At 45.8% G+C, this 18976-nt stretch overlaps 3 protein-coding genes across 6 annotated transcripts in view; 2 read left to right on the top strand and 1 right to left on the bottom strand.

Annotated features, from left to right (window-relative positions):
- LOC115406436 (single-stranded DNA-binding protein 3) overlaps positions 1-3872 on the top strand; it is a 39517-nt gene extending 35645 nt beyond the window's left edge. For 2 of the 4 annotated variants that reach the window (XM_030116487.1, XM_030116486.1), the window contains exon 18: positions 1041-3872. In XM_030116487.1, coding sequence (XP_029972347.1) covers positions 1041-1211 — 171 coding nt within the window. In that variant the 3' untranslated portion in view covers positions 1212-3872. Of the gene's footprint in view, positions 1-715 lie in introns of all 4 variants that reach the window. The other 2 variants (XM_030116488.1, XM_030116490.1) reach the window with 1 other exon arrangement.
- Positions 3873-4405: 533 nt separating this feature from the next.
- On the bottom strand, positions 4406-7306 carry LOC115407130 (ankyrin repeat domain-containing protein 34B). Its single transcript, XM_030117487.1, has 5 exons — positions 7301-7306; positions 6873-7088; positions 6349-6531; positions 5974-6274; positions 4406-5172 (listed from the first exon to the last, which is right to left on the bottom strand). Exons 1-5 carry the CDS (start codon positions 7304-7306, stop codon positions 4406-4408), a joined length of 1473 nt encoding a protein of 490 aa, XP_029973347.1.
- A 3511-nt stretch (positions 7307-10817) lies between these two features.
- LOC115406445 (RNA polymerase II elongation factor ELL-like) lies at positions 10818-18601 on the top strand. Its single transcript, XM_030116501.1, has 12 exons — positions 10818-11107; positions 13553-13597; positions 13729-13847; positions 14720-14880; positions 15861-16159; positions 16308-16432; positions 16541-17024; positions 17105-17192; positions 17330-17396; positions 17506-17677; positions 18169-18210; positions 18324-18601. Exons 1-12 carry the CDS (start codon positions 10940-10942, stop codon positions 18450-18452), a joined length of 1899 nt encoding a protein of 632 aa, XP_029972361.1. The 5' UTR covers positions 10818-10939; the 3' UTR covers positions 18453-18601.
- Positions 18602-18976: the final 375 nt, after the last annotated feature.

Below are 18976 nucleotides of genomic sequence, written 5' to 3'. Positions count from 1 at the left end.
CCATACTTTTTATAACGTTGCTCACCGATCTTCAAAATTGCATTTTAATCATTCAAAAGGGAGTAAGAAGATGGATATTATCTCTATTGGAGTAAAAGCTTTGGTTCTGCTTGCATTGTAGCCGCTTACTAATCACTTAGAGACTCATTCTACACCCTGTATCAGTGATGTGCTCTCAGTTGATGGACATACGTCATTCTGTAAATGTAGCTTCACAAATGAGGATTTCTGATCTTAAACTGACTAAATTTAAATGGAGCGAACGTTGAAATCTGTGTCATGTAGGAGAGTACTGCTCCGTGTATTTGTGTTAAGTCGGCGCGTAGCCCTTGATCTGGAGAGCCACAGGCTGGAGTTCTAATCCATGACTTCACTGAGCTGATCAGCTGCACAGCAGAGTTCTGACTTAATAACATAATATTATCTGTAATCTGATTTTTAAACTGCGAAATATGTGGTGGGAAAACAAGTCAATCGTGCTGTAAGTTTGAAGATGCGGTTTGTCTGCCGTTGTGCCCGCCGATAGATAAATTTGGGTCAAAGGTTCGATTCCCTGCTCTGATGATGATCTGCTGTGAGGCTGACTGCTGGAGTCTTTGCTCCTCTGGCTTTTCAGGACGGGGTCTGAGCGCCCTCTGGTGTTTAAATGTTGTCAGTGACATATCCACTCATCTGTGCCCTCCTGCCCCTTTCTTTCCCCTCTCTCTCTTTTCAGTATTCACCCAACATGACGATGAGTGTGTGATTTTATTTTTTCCTTTTATTTTTTTTGTATTTTTTTTGTTTATTTTTCCCCCCTCCCTAATTTTGTAACCCTGCACCTGATTTTTTTTTTTTTCTTAAACTCAATCCTGACTTCACCTTGGATTGGACCACCTCCCCCCTCCTCACACACACACACACACACGCACACACACGTACACACAAACATACCTGCCCCTCAATCCGTAACCGAACACCCCTGCTGCCCCGCCCTGCCCTGCCCCCCTGCCACCCCGGGCCTCTTCCTCTTCTCGCTCGGGAACTCTGCGACCACGCAGTCTTCTGGGACAGCCCTGGAGCATGCTGGGACTCTACTAAAGACGGGCCCCCCCGGAGCGTGCAAATTAGCGTCTGGCGCAAACCGGAAGCAGTCGCAGAGCGGCAGGAAGGGCCTCCTCTCAGACTCCGGCCCCGGCCTCCCTGGCTTCCTGTCAGGGTCTAGACAATGAGCGAGGGACGGAGCGCCGCACGGCGACGAAGAGGGGGAGAGAGTGGACTGAATCACACAGCCTCCCCCCCCCCTCCCTTTCTCCAGGACGCAGTGTCTGGGCTCCAAGCAGCTGCCTGGAAGCTCCTCAATCACCACAACTTTGGACTTTTTATTTTTTATTTTTTAAAAAAACATCGATTTTTTTTTTGTTGCTGCTGTTCCTGAAAGATTCACTGGAGGGTCAAAAAAAAAGAAGAAAAAAAAAAGGACCCCTCCCTTTTTGCCCTCCCACATTGTTCTCTGTGTGTGTACATTTGTAACAGAGGTGTCGTGATGATCAGTGAACATATTTTATTTCCTCCTTTTTTTTGTGTATGTATTGTATCATTGCTATTTTTATTATTGTATTATTGTTATTAATGATATTTGGTATGATCATTTTAAGATTAGGTTCTAATTTCTGTTGTTTTTAAAGGGCACATTATTATGATGAAGACAGCATTGCGTGCACACAGAATCAGAAATCATCGGCTGTGTGACACGTGGCCCTGAGTGAGCACACTGCCCCCTGCAGGCGAGACGTTATCATCACGGTACTGATTGGTCCTGTTTTTCATTGACACTCATTCAGGAGCTCGAAATCAAAAATTCTAAAACTCTCTGAGCTACTCTTGGTGAAAAAGTGATGACTCCTGCTTCAGCGGGTTCCCTGCAGTGAAATGCACAGCTCTATTTATTTATGTACTTTTAATTTGTCTCATTGTTTTGTTTTTTTTCTCGTTTTTTTTTTTTTTTTTGTAAGTGTTATCCCTGGTTATTGTCAACTGCAGAACTCGTAGCAACTGTGTAAATATGCAGACCCGCTCAGCAGCGTCTCCTCACCTCTGTCACACACACACACACACACACACATATATACACACACACACACACATCTCCATCGGAGCCCCTGAAGGTGCTGAAGTTACCAGGCGTTCAGACCCCGCCCATGCTGTTCCCCCCTCCCGTCACTCCATCGTCTGCTGGCCTGTAGTGAACTCCCGGATCGTTCTGCTGGCCGACAGGTTTCCAACACACTGTGACGTTCGCCTGTGTTTAATTCAGTTTTGCTTTCATGCACCAGTCGTTGTAGCAGGCAGGCATACCCTCCTCCTCCCCCTCCTCCTCCTCCTCCTCCTCCCCCTCTGAGCTTGTGGTGAAAGGACTTCCGGCTCTGCTGACTGGACTTCCGGTGCGTTTACGTGGAGAGTCGCAGGTCAGGAAGCAGCACGTCGTCGCTCTGCTGGCTGGGACGAGTGGGCCTCCCCTCCCGATCGCTCGCCTTGAATATGACACCTCTCTCCCGTCTCCTTACCTCTCCAACAGGCCCACATCAGCTCACACTCAGTCACACACCACAGCCCTCTCTCTGATTTTTTTTTTTTTTTTTGTACAAGTTTCCATCTTTTGGGTTTAAATTTTTTTTTTTTGTAAATACTGTAAAATGCATTTTGATATCATTGACATGTTTTGATATTTCAAATCACAACCAAACAGTGGATCAGAAACGTGCTGATTCGGGCAACTGTGTTTATGTGTTCAGAGACGGCGCGTCTTCTACTCAGAAATAATATGAATGGCGAGAAACAGGAAACCGGAGCTGCTAGAGACTATTGTTGCGATTTCACCTCATCACAGACGAGACGCGGCGCTTTTAATGTGCATCGGAGCTCGTTGCGTCAGGACGAGAGAGGAAACCGTAGTCGAGTGTGGGTGAACACCCCGAGCGAACTCACCGTCACACACATTTCCCTGAAAACTCAGATTACAATCAAACGCCACAGGTTCCCCCATCGGTTGTCTCTGTTCTCGGAAACTCGGCTCGAGGAGGCTAAATCTTCCCCAGGAAGGGGGTTTTATTATTTCTTGCCTTTCTTAACAGGGACTTTGCACGAACAGAGTGAAAGAAGAAAGGGATTTTAAAAAGAATAAAACTTGCCCCCCCCCCCCCTCCCTCCCCCCCCCCCTCGTGTCGGCGTGACACATTGCATTTCAGCTTCTCCCCTCTTGACCCAACTTGAAATAGAAAGCGGGACACGGGCTCTCAATCCAGCGCACCAGGGACCAGAGTACATACTTTACTATGAAGGATTTTTTTAATGTATTTAAAAAGGTGCAGGAGAAATGTTTGGGAAAGTGAGAAAAAAAACATTAAAATAATAAAAAAAAAAAAAAAACACGGACAGATTTGTTGCTGAGAAGACGTAGAGAGAGAGAGAGAGAGAGAAAGTGCAGGAACAGGCATTTCCTCCCCTGTACTTTGAAATACTGTTGTAAAAAATGCAGTCCGACTTCTCTCTATCTTTCTGTCCTTGTAAGTAAAAGCCGTCACAACGTTGATCATTTCTGTATTTCTATTGTGCTGATGTATAATACTGTAACATTCAGGGGTAGGGAGGGTTATGAGAGGACTTTCGGGGGGGGTGGGAGTAAAGATTTTTCCTGTTCAGTTCCTCATTTTTCCTCTTGATGACAAAGCAGTATTGAATATGAGGCAGTCTGTCCTTGGGGAGTTGCTTTGTATCTCATGTTAGGGTAGATTCAGATCCTAAATGTCTCGTGTAGTAAAATAAGAGGTTCCTTCGTATGTTTCTTTATATTGTAAAGTTTCTTTAGACGAAAAAAATGTTGCTTATTGGAAAAAAAAGGTGGGAAATCTGCATTGATAATTAATGTATTTTTTTTTTTGTTTGTTTGTTTTAATTTTCATCAAGTTGTCAGTCGTTTTTTGCCTGTGTCCCCCTTGTTGTAGATACATATTAAAAACAAATAAAATGAATTCACTCCTTTTGCCATGAACATGCACTTTTTTGTCGGGATGGAAAGGAAGTGGAAGTGAAATTTTTTTTCAATATTTTCCTTGTCTACCTGCGGTATACTACCCATAAGTATCTGGTTTTATTCAGGTGTCTAAATGTGGAATTTTCAGATTTAGTTAAGCTGGAAAAATGTCGGAACTAAACACAAGATATTTTAAAAAATATATAATTTAATCAAATCCCATCTGTTGGATGAAAAGTGTCATTTTGCAGTTTTATTGGTCCAAAAGCAGTTTGTGATCACAGAGACTGGGAAGAAAAAAACCCAACCAGATGTGATTGTTTATCTGCTTCCTTTTCTTCAATTGCTTCATTAGTGGTGTTAAACTGTGAATTCCCTAATTCAAGTTCAGGGTCACAGATGTTTAGAAGTAAAGTCAGGGTCAACGTCCTCATGAGCTCCTCTGCTCATCTCAAGTTGCACAGAGTGACGACGCGGTGAACCTCTGGGTGGTGCGAACAAGGAGGAGAGGGAGGAGGCGAGGGCCAGCGGGGGGAGGGCCACTGGCCTCGGTGATGCTCTGCAGGTGGATGACGGAGGGGAGGAGCCAGGCGGGTGAGGCAGGAACACCATGCTTCTGCTTTTGGAGAGGGGAGCTCTGTTTGGGACCTGAAGGTGGGGGCCTGATTGGTTTCCTAGTGGAGGGAGGTGGAGCAGAGGGGACGGGCGGGCGGGCAGCTTCCTGTCGGGCGTCACGCACCTCACCAGGGCGCCGCCGCCGCTCCACTGCGCGTGAGATGAGCGGATCTCATTGAGCGAGAGGACAGACTGAGAAGCCCTCAGAGAACAATCCTCCCTGCAGCTGCTGTAATTCCCCCCTGCATATCCGCTATCCCTCCTCTGAACCCGGCCGTGCCGCCCCTCTTTACAAACACCGGGCTGCTTGTCTTCATCCTCTTCCCCTCCCGGCTCCAGATCCTCTCTGCTCGCCGCCTCCTGCAGGCTCCTCTCCCTCATGCCCTCCCTGTAAGCCCTGCTCAGGCAGGCCAGGTTGTGAATGGCGAGCCAAGGTTCGGATGATATCCTCTGCCTGGGAGGAGGAATGCTGCACTGGCTGGATGGACTCCTCTCACTGATGGGATGTCTGCTGCCGCCGCCACCGCCGCCGCCGCCCCATTTGCCTGACCGGGATGAGAAGTGGCAGCATCATCTACAATTATCATAAATATGAGTGATTTAACTTCAGATTCATTCACTTTGTTTCACCAGTTCCCTCATATTTTCTCTGTCTTCATGATATGAATTTAACAGTCAGATCATGCAGCGGCCATCAGAATGAGCTCCACCTCACCCTGGAAACACATTTTCATTTTCCCTCCTCAGGAATGAGTGTGCAGCTAATGATTTCAACCAGCGGGCATTTCTCCTCGTCTGTCTAGACTTGTCTCTGCTGCAACGCGCCGCTGTTTTGCGCTGGAAGAGACACACTGTCTGCTCACACAAACTGATGATGTCTACTGATCTGTGTACTGAAAACGGTGAAATGCACTGTTACAAACAGCAAATAATAGAAACGTGGCGCCGCTCAGGAGAACAGCGATGCAACATCAAAAAATGAACGAATTGCTTAATTAAAATGTCCAATTATTTTAAATAAAAGAAGAAAATCTCTGCGGTTTCCACACCTTTCCTGTCAAGGACATAAAGGTGTGGCGCCGTATGAGCTGCAGCCACATCACTGAATGTTGGGTAAGGCTGGGAATTTTGCCTCTGAAGAGAAAAAGCTTGTTGTTGTGTCACTCAGTGAAAACACAGTCACCTTCAAGGAAACTGTGGTTTCTGACCTCAGAGGCCGTCACTGGCTGCAGATTCATTGAGCTTAGCGAGCGCTCAAAAACTGACGACATGCATGAACTAGTTTCCAAGAAGCGGGTTGTGACCAAAGAGAGGCACGGCGCTCTGCAGTGAGCATGTGGCTGCACGTTGTCCGTGCTTCTTGTTTGGCTTGTGATATATGAAGTGAGGCTTTTTCTCGCGCTTCCTCTCAGACGACGAGCTCCACCCACTGGTTCCTCTGAAGTTGAAGACGTTTTCTCCTTCGGGAGAGTTGGCCGGTCCTGTCTTCAGCACGATGTCGGACGGGGACATGCAGGACACCGGCGAGCTGTCCGGGGTCGGGGGGACGTTCAGGTACCGTCTGGTCACCGCGCCGCCGTTCACACCCGTCTCCGTGGCGATGATGATGATGTCTCGACCCCTGGCCTGGCACGCGTCCATCAACACCTGAAGGACATGCGGGGGATTTCCACATCTCAGTTTGTCTCAAATGTCTTGAGACGATGATGATTTAAGCCGACCTTCAGTGTGGGCTGGTCCTGAGCGTTGATGGCGTAGACCAGAGCCGAGGCGCCTGAGTGGTCCTCCGTGCTGGGGTCAGCGCCCGCGGACAGCAGGGCGGACGCCACCTGAGCCCCGGCTCGCTCCATGCAGGCGTACATCAGAGCCGTGCGGCCGCACCAGTCCTGTGCATTAGGATCCGCCTGAATGTCACAAAAGATTACGCTGAAAAGGCAGAAACGCTTCAGGTTTTCAGGTCTTCAGCTCATTTAGAGTTTTCTGAGCCGATCCATTGAAGTCTTGCTGTCGCTCTCGATTGAGGACATTTTAAATAAGCAGGTAATGTTCTGGAATGCATGCATCATATATCAGGAACCTGTTTACTATGCATTAAAAGTTCACCTCTCAGAGCAGGTACAGGGTTTTTGCATTAGAATCACTCTGAAATCAATAACGCGTTGAACCTGCAGGCAGACTTGAAGGCAGAAGATTACTTTAAAGTTCAGGCGTCCAGAGTTAGAAAAGCTCGTCCCTGCAGGCTGACCTTGTTCCCGAGCAGGTATGAGAGGAGTTTAACGGTCTGGGGCCCGGCAGGCTCCCCTCTCAGGGCCTTGCAGACGGCCAGCAGGGCCGTCTCTCCTCTGGAGTTGCGCCCGTTCACCTGAGCCCCTCCTTCCACCAGCAGGCGGACCAGACGGAGTCGGCCGCCGGCCGCAGCACTGATGAGGGGGCTGCAGTCCGACAGGGGGTCCACCATGTCCTGGAAGACAAACAGTCACTTTATATCTCACAGTGCTTCATTTTCATTAGCAAAAACCTCCACAAATGTTCTAAATGTTTTGGCCTCAGTTCTTTTCGACAGTGGACTTTGAACAGTTTTCCTGTCAGCATTTTGGAGTTGTTCTTGACTAATATAAAGGAAATGTCATAATATCCATGATTGCTCTCTCAGTTGCTCAATTTCCCATTTACGTCCATTGCCTATACTGCTTAAACCACTGTTTCAATTCAGTTCAATTTTATGTTTACAGCTCCAAATACAGCACGGTCATTTCAAGAAAAACATTTAAAAAAAAAAACAACAATTCCACTTGGAGTCATTACACCGTTACACAACAGCCCACATTTATTTCATGCAAATGAGTCACTCCTCATGTTTCTGTCTTTGGGAGGATTAAACGATGAATTAACTCCTCTCTCTATCCCACTCTGGCAGTCTGAGCCCTCTCTGCACCGCCAGCCCCAGCTCATTCACACACTCACACACCACCGGCTACAAGGCTGCCAGACACCAGTCGTTTGCAAACCGAGGTTGAGCGCCTTGCACAAGGACACGCCACACAAATGGTCAGTACGACATGGGGGATTGAACCACCAACCTTGAGATTTGAAGACTATGAAGTGAGCCTAAAGTGAACAATACTGAAGTCCTCCGCTTACCTTGGCGATCCCTTTAGAGCTGTGATTTACACAACGTAAAAAAAAGCTGCTACCATCCTGGGTTTATTCAAACGTCACTTCATCTCAGTCCTCTGAGAGGTTTTCCCCCGGTTTTTGCACACGGTGTCTTCATGTTGCTGGCCCTGCAGCAGTCTCCTCTCTCCAGATCCGCCCTCCCCTCACCTGCTGGCTCGATGGTGGGAGGTTCGGCCCACAACCAGCATTTAAAGCTCGGGATGATTCCGAGCCCAAAATGTCACCTGTTGCAAACATTGCACTACAAAGAGCAAGAGGCCCTTTGATATGAGTCAGCTTTGAACAGTTCTCATCGGCCTCGTGACCACCATCTGCGTTCAAACACTGGCACGGAGAAACACGCCAGGCAGATTCCAGGCACAGAAATGCAGACAAAATCTCCCAGCAGCTCATTTATGAATACAAATACGCACTGTTTTTTTTTTCTCCCAAGTTTTACATCTCGAATCTCTGAAAAAGAGAGATGGAGTCGCTCTCCTGACGGATGATTATGTTTGACTCGACTTGTTTCTTAAACAGCAGAGAAAGAACAGAGGAACTGAAAGAGACTCGAACACCAGAAAGGAAACATTTCAGCAAATCCCAAAAAGCCTGATGTGTAATTTAGTCCAACCACAACTTACTGGAGCAAACTAAATTAGCAGCGGATAAGATAAAAATCTATTCCTTTCACATCAGTGACAAACAAGTGGAGCTTATTAGAAATAAGACTGTGGACCACTAACGGCTCCACTATACTGACTTCCTAATGAAATGAGCCCAGGGGCCGCTTTGATGAATCATTTTAAGCCCACTGAAAATCCCTTCCACCAAACACCAATAAGTACAGTTGTAAAGTCAACAGAATTAAAAAATACCCTCGTAGATCGTTGACATTCAAAACAGGAACTGGTTTTTTTTTTTTTATGACCACAGAACCAAATGCATCCATCGCACCGTGCACTCAGACGATGACCTTATGAATTACTAAAGAACCTTTCCAAACTCTGGCGAATTTTAAAAAGCACTGTTAAAAGAAAGAAAACCACAAGGGAAAATGGGAATGCAGATTAGAATCCACGATACAACGTGATAAAATACAACAGTAATTACATCTTTAATAAAACATTTCAACAAAAGGAGGATCAAAACTGTTTTATATAATACAAAAATGAGAATAATACAACACTTAAGCTCAGACCACGAACAGAAACCAATGCAATGATTATAATTTAAAAAAAAATCTGAGATGACCCATAGGAAAAGCTAGTGTAATTTGCCAAGTGAGTGTAAATAACAGGAGAATACCCCATACATTCTGCAGCTCTTCCTTTTGAAAGAATGTCACCTCACTGGTTACTGAGAAGTATCTACTAATAAAATGTAACCTGTTACTATTTTCACAAGGTTTTCTGGGCGTGCGCTGCATTCAGTTGACGGACCGCGGTGTACTGAAGCTTTTTAAGCAGATTTAAAATTCTCCTCTGGTCTGGTGGTGGAAACACTGAGTCTTTGTGTTTTTCAAATTTTTCAATGTGTGTTGTATCAATAGAAATCCAGGTTGCTCAGCTTGGCCTTACAGATGAGTAGAACTGACTGAATGTGTGTGTGTGTGTGTGTGTGTGTGTGTGTGTGTGTGTGTGTGTGTGTGTGTGTGTGTGTGTGTGTTGGATATCTCATGTTTTCACATAGTACCCCATGTCTTGCAAACCAAAATCTATTATACTAAAAATAATAGGAAGGCATTCATTATAATAACATCCTACATGAACAAATGACAGCATATATGCCGTGTTTAGACTGCAGTTTGAATCACCATAATCAAGCAAAACACATAAATACAACAACTTGGCTGATGAAGTACAAGGAACAGAAGTTCATCAAAACTGCATGACACATTCGAAGTGCAATTTCTTCATCTGAAGGGTTTGTCTGAAGTCTTTTGCTTACTTCAATTCAACCTCAGCAACCTGAACAAAACACATCAGATAAACACATCTGTCAAGTGTCATACAAAGAGAGTTAAACTTGTTTGACTAACTCGATGCACTCATGCTCATGACACACACCTTTTGGCCTTACACCAAGAAGAACATTTTGAATTGATTCCAGATGTCATTCATCTGTAAGTCAGTCCGTCCAGCCATCCTGCGAGGATAGGGTGCGCCTTGGAGCCCTGGACAGGGCGCCAGTCCATCACAGCAAATAACACAAAGCGACAGACAACCACACACACTCATATTAAGGCTTGAGTGCAATTTAATGTCACCACTTCACATGCAAGTTTTGGACCACGGGGAGAACATGCAAACTCCATACAGAAAGGCTCAGCCAGTATTTGCAATGTGAGATGAGAACGCTGACCATTGCAGCCTCCAAAAGCCACGTATCTTCAAAATGAGAGACATTGTTTTCAAAGAACCCTAAAGCAAAACAAAAAGAAGTTGATTGATGTTGTTTTTTTACTCTGTTGTTGCTTTATTTCATTCAAAAAAATATGAAGTTGTAAAACTTTGTGTTGAATGAAATGTTGCTGATTTTAACATTGTATTTATCGGCCTTTTGTCTGGTGTGAAATAAAAATAAAAAAAAAACAACATGGTTTAGAACCCTCCAACCTTTTGTCCTTTAATTATAAATCACACTAGTGTGGTGGTTTATTCATACTGAGTAGAGGTGTGTCGAACTGATGCCTCGATAATGCCAGATTTTCTTTATATGTATTTTTCCCCACTGCCATACGGAAGACGTGAGGCTGTCGCGAGGAGCTGGAATTTGTCAATCTTGGCCGCAGCCCTCGATGAAAACCTCAGAGCTTTTAGAAATCTGGTGGAAGCAGTTTTATAACCGGCGTGTTTTCATTTAAAGGAAACGCAATAGATACGAAAAGAGAGGAAACCGGAGCGTGATTTCCCTCCTGCGATAGAAAGAAAAGGGCAGAAAGTAGAAGTGGTTACGTAAGCCCTACGTAATGGTTTATTTATGTCTCTCGACCAATCGGATCGCTCCGGAGTTCAGCCGTCATGACGTAATGCGATCTACTCCAGAATAGCGCGCGGCGGAGGAGCAGCCACACGGAACCGTGGAGGAGCCTTTTCTCTCCCCGGCTCGTCTGGCCAATGTTTCTGTATTCATGCGGCTTTTCCGTGGCCCGGAATGAGCGCGGCGGAGGGGCGGAGCGGCGGCGGGATGTCGGAGCTGCGGGAGAACCAGTGTTACGGGCTGTCCAGCGGCAAACTGAGCCGCGGCGCTAATATCTCCGTTTTTCACGTCAAACTCACTGACAGCGCGGCAAGAGCCATCGGTACCTTCCAAAACGGCAAGGTGGGTCATTGTTCCGACGTTCTATCCTCAAACCGTCACCTACCGCGCTCAGTTTGGGGCTAATTTCGTTGTAGCACTTGACTTCAATAAAAGAAGTGGAGAGACAAGGTGGCGAGGGCGGGTTCCTGCTTTGCAGTGCGACCCAAGTTGTCCACTCTCTTCACATACGAGACCCCCCCCCCCCCCCCCCCGCCCGCCTTCCCTCCCTCCCTCCCTCCCTCCCTCCCCTTTCGGCAGGGAAATGAAAATACGTGTTGCATAATACAACGCGGAAACGCTTGACTGTGAGATGATGCTTGTAACAAGCTGCTGGCCAAGTCGTTACAAGCTGCTGGCAAGTATAGTGAATGCTAATCAGGAGTCTGAGAGGCTGCAGGCAGAGGAGGGAGCTGCTGGTGGGAGGGGATTCTGGACTCAGTCTCTGAGCTGGAGTACTTGATCCTTTTTAAATTTTTTTTTTTGGTTTATTCTTTAAACAGATACCTCAGTTTTTTCTCATTTCAATTCAGTTCTCTTCTCATGACACTTTTAATGGGAGAATCTGCCAGTCCCACCTGAGAAAAAACAAAACTCCTGTCTCTACAGCAGAAGAAGGCTCAGAGGTGGATGCAGGAGACAGATGGAGAGCGGAGAACTGTGGAAAGATTCAAAATCTCAAAATATTTGACCCAGTTAATCACAGATGAATCAGGCGCTGCAGGAAGTCAAACGAGAACAGTCATCTGCATTTCCTCAATTCAGTAATTCCTAGAAATAGAGAATGGAAACTCCTCAATGAAGTAATTACAGCTTGATGAATGGTGGAAGAAAACCACAGCGCTCGTCTGGATTTAGCATCACAAAAGATGGGGAAAACACCTAAAATGCACACAACATAGGTTGGCTGGATGCGTTCAGCTTCTTTATTTAGCTCGAAGTGTGGCTATTCATAACCTGGTTGTCCCGATCATAGATAGTAATGAAAACACCTCTTGGTGTTGCCAGGTCAGATTTTCTACTGGCAGCCGTTTTACACTCGGTAGTCACAAGCAGGTGGGCTTACAAACCCCCCTGCCGTCCGTTAAAAGGTCAGTTAAATTCTAGCACATCACATACTTTCCATCCACGCCACATCCATGTTATTTCACACTGTCATTTCTGCATTTCCCTACAGGCAAATGTGCCCCTGCATGACCAACGACAGGCCGGTTTGTTACTGTTTCACTCTGAAGTGGCTGTATTTGAACTCGACGGCTCTCTTTAAAGCCTAATTTGATTATTTAAAGCACATGAATACGCAAGTGCCATTATAGCCCACAGTGCTTGCATTCAAGGAGCCCATTTTGCAAATGTCAGGGAAGATGTGTAGGAGAAAAAAAATAGTATACAGTCATATCCATAAATATTTGAACATCATGATTTTCAGCATAAAATGATTTTGAAATCAAGACGGAAGTGAAAGTCTCAACTTTTTGCTTAAATTTGAAGCTGTGTACACCTAAACCATGTGAACAAGTAAGATACTGGCATGGACGTGTATGACTGTCTCTTATATTTGTCGATGATGTGGCTGCTGATGAAAACAGGGGGACGAATCCAGAAATTATTAGTATCTGTATCTGTGTCAGGTTCAAATGAAACGATCCCCGTGGGTGAGGAATTGATTGATGATGTGATCTTTGCTGGTTCACTTCACAGCTGATGTTCGCACTGATGTTTTTAGCTGAAGTGAGTAACACACTCCAGAAAATCCACAGTGAATAATCCAGTTGTTCACATAACCTTTTAAAGAAGTTATTACACTTTAGTCATCTCACAATAGACTATTTGGAGAAAAAAAAAAACACGGAATGCAACATAATCAGGTTTATAGTCTTTTTAAAATTTGTGTAGTGAAATAAATGATCATGCCTGAGGTACTTAAACCACTGGTTATGATAGCAATGACGCCTCAAGTCACTATGAGACAGCTGACATTAATATTGGACATTTTTTATTCAGTTAAGAATGCTCAGAATATTATCGTGACCGTGTTTTAAATTCTGAAATCAAGTGTTCGGTCGAGTCGTGACAGTGAATGACTTGTTAGATTAGAGCAGTTTTTACGTCTTACTGGAACTTACAGGACTGTTTCCACAGTCGGCCTCCGTTCCTGCCGCCTTTGGCCATGTGTGTCCGTCAGATAAACTAATTAGAACTCCATACACAGCACATAGATATGAAGATGTGTTCACGGACCAAATCAGCCAAAACAAGCTGTCAATCAATAAGCCACAAAAAAAAAAAGATGGAGACTACGGCGCCTGCTAAAATACAGCCAACAAGAAGACTGTCTGTGTTTCATGTTTAAGTGCAATTACTGTAAATATGGTTCCTGTTTCTAGTTTGTGCTTATAGCTGTGTGTGCATGCATGTTGGACTCCTCCATTCTCATGTTGTTGTTGTTGTTGTTTTTTTCCCCTGCAGGGCCAGTCCTCCAATCCCACCATCTGTTTCAGCGGCAGTCAAGGGGTAAGCCGAACGTGGCGTTACCGCTCACATGCAATAATTCATTGATTTCACTGGTTCCGCTCACATTCGAATGTGTTGCACGTTAATCACCCCATCTGTATTTCACTCCCTGTCTCCGCTACTCTCCTCAGAGAATCACCATCCCCTGCTCGGAGAATCAAGACTTTAAGCGTTTTACTTTCAGCGTGACTAATGTTGCTCGTGATAATCCACATGGAAGCTTTGACTGCGTCCAACAGCTCAGCTCTGGGTAAAAACACCATTCAAGTTTATCGTGTCCTTTGATCGCATGGTTTGTAGTAGTTGTCGATATGTTTGACTGGGTTTAAGTTAGGGCTGCACGGTATCACAGCATGCCAACATGTTTGACCCGTCGGACGGAGCGTTGCTGAACTAGATTGCGTTCGATCAGATTTCACTTCATCATTTCAACGTTGCCTCAAAACCTGGTGGCGGCGGGCCGGGGTCAGGAGCGCGAAATGAATCAAAACAACAAAATCAACAAACTGCTCAGCTTATGAAACGCTGCCGGAAAGAAAAACAAACGCAGCGCAGCTGCTTCTTGGGTCTGAGGAATGAAAGGACACGGTTATTAGAAAGTCCGAAGCACAAAGACGTCCTCATCATATAATAAGTGTTTTGTATCGCAGTACGCTGACAACGATATCACATGTTTAAATGATATTATGTAATATATAGGAATCATTATCGTGCAGCTCTAATTTAAATGTTAGAGAGTGTCTCCACTCTTCTGCTGCTCAGTGAGAGTCGCTTTATTGATCTTTAAATGCCATCAGAAAAAAAAAAAAAAAAACGGGGTTCTGACTGCACAAGTCAATGAGAGCAGAGAACGGTGGAGAATGAAATTTGATAAATGTCAGTTGTTGGAAAATGTTCCTGAAATAATTCATCAAATCTGTTGCCGAGTCCCGATCCAGTTATTCAGTGTCAATCTTTAAAGCCGGAGCGCTTTGTGAAGTCGTCTGACTGATGCAGTCCGGCTAAAAGCGGCGTCTGTCAGGCAGAGATGTTCTCACAAACAATCTTTTATTTGAAATGGATAAGATGTGGGAGTTCTGAGTGCTCCGTCAGCTCACTGTCTGTCTTCCCTCCTTCTCTCAGCGCGGCCGAGGAGCTGTCATGTCTCGGGGTGATTCAGAAGAAGATGACAGTCAACGCCACCGATGACTCGTACGATAAGGCCCGGCAGAGCATGGCCCAGGCCGAGGAGGAGACGCGCAGCCGGGCGGCCATCGTCATCAAGCACGGCGGGCGCTACCAGGGTAGGAAGTATAGGATGGGCTCACGTGTCCGCCGAGTCTGCCTGGTTATACAACAGATAACTCCAGCTGAGGGATGAGACTGGCCTCAAGACAAATTTGTACTGTGCTGATAATATCCACAAAACACAGGCGGCCATATTGCATCGGTTGCCCTGGAAACGTGTAGGTACCATTGACATAGTAACGGCCTGTGTTATTTTCCCTCCTGCATGTTTGTCCGACCCACTAAACTTTATATTCAACGCATTCTTTTTGCACGAATGTGTATTTCATAATCATATGTGGTCTGAAAGGATCCTGTGTCTGTTCGCTACAGACACACACACACACACACATACACACACACACAGCACACACTCTGATTTGGCTTGCAATTTTTTTTTTTTTTTTTTTTCCTTTTCTGCCACCACAGCTGTTTGTGTGTCACACCACCAAACCACTTCCCTCTAAAGATATACACGAGTCTCCACCATCTCCTGTCAGGGGCTGCAGAAATGAGCACACATGATCATATTTAGACATTTGTTGTCAGTCATGAGTCTCTCATTTCAGAGGAAGTGGAGAAAATGCCTTACTCACTGCAGGCTCTGTGCCGCTGTGTGGTTAAGCTCTAAGTTAGGTTGCAGCTGTGTGTCTTCGTAACCTGGATGTCGGTTTTGGAGGGGTGAAATGAGGTGTTTTCTCTTTTGATCCACTGTTGAGCTGGAGGTAAAAGTGCAAGGGAGAAGGAAAGTCCTCCCTCCCTGGTGTGTGATCCTTCCACATCAAGCCTGAAATGGCGTCAGTTAGCGCACGTTTACAAGCCATTCGCTCTCTAATGAGCAGCATTTTAAGACGAGCGAAGGCCGCAGCACGAGGTTTACGTTTGATGATGGCAGCCTGGGTTAGGCCCCTGTGAACTTCGGCAGATCTCTTTGAAGATATTTTTGCTTCATTTGTGAAGGGCTTGCTTTGATGTGTGATTTCCTGCTCTCCCACAGGCAAAAAGGTAACCGTTCGACCGCCGGGTCCGGCGCTGGCCGGCCTGACCAAGCCCAGACATTCATCCCAAGCCCTGCTGAGCAGCATAAAGAGGGGAGCCGGCGCGGCCAAGCTCAAGAAGGGCGCCGGCGCATCGCACAGGAAGAGCGTGGGTGATGTGCAGGAGAGGCCTCTGAGAGAGAGGGTGACACACCTGCTGGCTCTGCGGCCCTACAAGAGACCGGAGCTGATCCTCCGGCTGCAGAAAGACGGACTGAACGGAGGAGACAAAGACATGCTGGACACTGTACTGATGGAGGTGAAGCTTTTCATTTGACCCACATTTTTTTGCTTATAAACACTGCAGAAATGCACAGTCATCCCACGTGAATGCGAGGTTAGACGCAGCTCTCTGGTGGAATAGCGCTGAAGACCTTCCTCTATTGTGTTTTTGTGTTTGTTTGCAGGTCGGCCAGCTCAATAGCAGGGACAACACGTTTGTTCTGAAGGACGGTCTCTATAAAGAGCTGCGGAAGGACTGGCCGGGTTACACCTCAGGAGACCAGCAGCTCCTTAAACGCATCCTTGTCAGGTGACAAAATTAGTTATTAGTTATTTTTCGACACTTGAGCAAACTGCAGACGTGAAAGTTAATAATCTACGTGGAGGAGTGTTGATTGATTGGCCGTTATTTGTGCAGGAGATTGTTTCAGCCGCAGCAGAACCTGCTGGCCGTTCCCGAGGCCCAGGTCAGCCCACTGCGAGACACGCCCAACTCCTCACCAGCACACCGCCCCAGACCCTCCATGCCAGAGGAATACACAGATCCCCTGGCCAATAAGAAGCCCAGGATATCCCACTTGTCCAGCAAGGCAGCCGGTGACCGGTCCCGGCTGAGGCCGCCTGAACCTTCGGCGCATAAAAACGCGGCGGAGTCGACGGCAGACGACGGCAAACGGAACTCGCTTGATCGCAAAAAACTGTTGGACTCCTTGTCAGAATTCTGTCAGCAGGAGGCTGAGGTGGCTGAAAGGTTAGAGCCGACTGTTACGGCAGCTCAGGAGGGACCCGCAAGCTCAGAAGTGGAAACTCAGCCGAGCTCCGATCGCCCGCCGTCCCCTCTGATAGTGCCCAGTGTCAACAAGCACTCCGTTAAAAGGAAGAAGAGCAAGCACAAAGAGCATGTGAGAAAAGCTCCTCGGTTCTCTCAGTGTTTCCACATTTCTTGCAGCTCGTTTGTAACTTGAATCTGTTTTTTGTGAAGGAAAAGGGCAGGTTGAAAGAAAAGAGAGAGAAGAAAGGTGTTCACAGTCATGAAGACGCAAACAGCAAGGTCTCTCTGGACTGTACAGGTGAGGATCACACATATGTTATAAGTTTTAATTCCTGATCATGAAGAAAAAAGACAATTTGTTTTTCATCAATATATGTTTACTAAACTATAGATCCTTAATTCTCTGCTTTTGACTGACTGACCTCTTTGTTTCAGAGCCAAGTGAAAATTTATTTGACTCCAAAGTGCTTCAAATGGAAAGTGACACACAAGACTATCTTTTGTAAGTAAACCTTGTTACTTTTTTTTTCTAAACTGAGTTTACCAGTGATTTAAAGTAAATGAAGTCACATTTACTGATCTGACCAGTACTTCCTCTTTCCTCTGTTCAGGAAATACACACAGATCTGCAGCCACAGCCAGAGACAGAGCTACAAGCAGGACTTCAACAGCGAGTACAGCGAGTACCGGGATCTGCACGCTCGCATCGACAGCGTCACGCGGCAGTTCATGGAGCTCGACACGCAGCTGAAACAGCTCCACCACGAATCACATAAGTACAAGGTACGCATAAAGCAGTCATAAAGATCCAGTCACTGAGCACTCACTGAGGGATGAAGGCTGAGATAACGCTCTGAGGCTCCCAAACTGTCGGCTTTGTGGGTTTATAGAGAGCAGGACTTGTGCCTGCAGTGTGTGTTCAGCACATTGGCTAAAACATCATCATGACCATTTTATGCTTAATCAATTGTGCCCACCACCAAAATTAGGAAAAATCAGAAATGGCAAGCAAAAAAAAAAAAAAGAGAGAGAAATCAACAGTTTTTTTTTTTTTTTTGAATGGGGATAAATTGACCCCAAGGACAATAGAAGGGTTAAGAAGCAGCTTTTATATTGTGAAATATGCTAACATTAAAGCTGATTCTGTCATTATTAGCGATAGATTTTTTTCATTGGTGATGTTATAAATAGAAAAGGTGAGTAGTAAAAAGGGTAATGTCATGTGTAACAAACTGAACTATCAGTAACTTCTTTTCGTTTTTCCCTTTTGGCAGGTTCGTAATCAAATTCTTCAAGAGTATCGCAAAATTAAAAAGGTAGAAACTTTTCACTTCTTATTCAACAGCTTTGTTTATCTGTGCAACACTGTTTTATTGTTCCGGAAGGAAACTTAAATGTATTTTTTTTTGTTTGTTTTTTGTCTTTGTAGTCCAACCCCAACTATAGCCAGGACAAGCTTCGCTGTGAGTATCTGCACAACAAGCTGGCCCACATCAAGAAGCTCATATCGCAGTACGACCACCAGCAGCTCCGACTGGACGATTCCGCTCCAAACTGACGAGCCTGACTTGGACACGAGCGAATTTGTCGAGTACGATGAGCTTCACCCGAGGCGGAGAAGGCTCACACTGCTGAGCTGCCGCGGAGCTGGACTCTGTGGTCTGCACAGCAAGTCTCACAGGAGCCGCTGTGGATGCCAGCGAGGTTGGGAGTGATTTGTCTGAACGCAGCGGGGTGGTACGACGTGAGGGCAAGGTCGCCCTGTATTCTGAGACTTCCTTCTGAGAAGATGATCAGTTTTCTTTGGAAGTGGTTTGACTTGAAGGGTTGCTTCCACAGCGACTTGGTACGATGACGGGCAGAGCGAGCGACGCAGTCTGAATAGATAAAACTGAGCTCTCACTCCTGAGACTGAAATCACGCGTGGATATGAGGTGCTAAATCAAATCATTTGTAGATTCCATCCTCATTCCACATTTTATTTAATTTTGTGAATCAAATCAGTTTCAGTATTTGCTGATGTGTTCTGTTCGCCATGTCTGTGTTCATGTTTTAAGCTGGAAGCATGAGAAAACTGCACGC

Source organism: Salarias fasciatus, chromosome 19, assembly GCF_902148845.1.
Source record: "Salarias fasciatus chromosome 19, fSalaFa1.1, whole genome shotgun sequence".
NCBI lineage: Eukaryota > Metazoa > Chordata > Actinopteri > Blenniiformes > Blenniidae > Salarias > Salarias fasciatus.
This window is presented reverse-complemented; position numbering and strand designations above follow the sequence as displayed.

Excerpts from the sequence above, each read along its gene's own strand:
- LOC115406445 (XM_030116501.1), top strand. The coding sequence starts at position 10,940 with ATGAGCGCGGCGGAGGGGCGGAGCGGCGGCGGGATGTCGGAGCTGCGG. Across the intron at positions 13,598-13,728 it reads GTTTCAGCGGCAGTCAAGGG|AGAATCACCATCCCCTGCTC; the intron begins GTAAGCCGAACG and ends TACTCTCCTCAG. Across the intron at positions 16,160-16,307 it reads TGGACACTGTACTGATGGAG|GTCGGCCAGCTCAATAGCAG; the intron begins GTGAAGCTTTTC and ends GTTTGTTTGCAG.
- LOC115407130 (XM_030117487.1), bottom strand. Across the intron at positions 6,532-6,872 it reads CATACCTGCTCGGGAACAAG|GCGGATCCTAATGCACAGGA; the intron begins GTCAGCCTGCAG and ends TGTGACATTCAG. Across the intron at positions 6,275-6,348 it reads AGGACCAGCCCACACTGAAG|GTGTTGATGGACGCGTGCCA; the intron begins GTCGGCTTAAAT and ends CATGTCCTTCAG.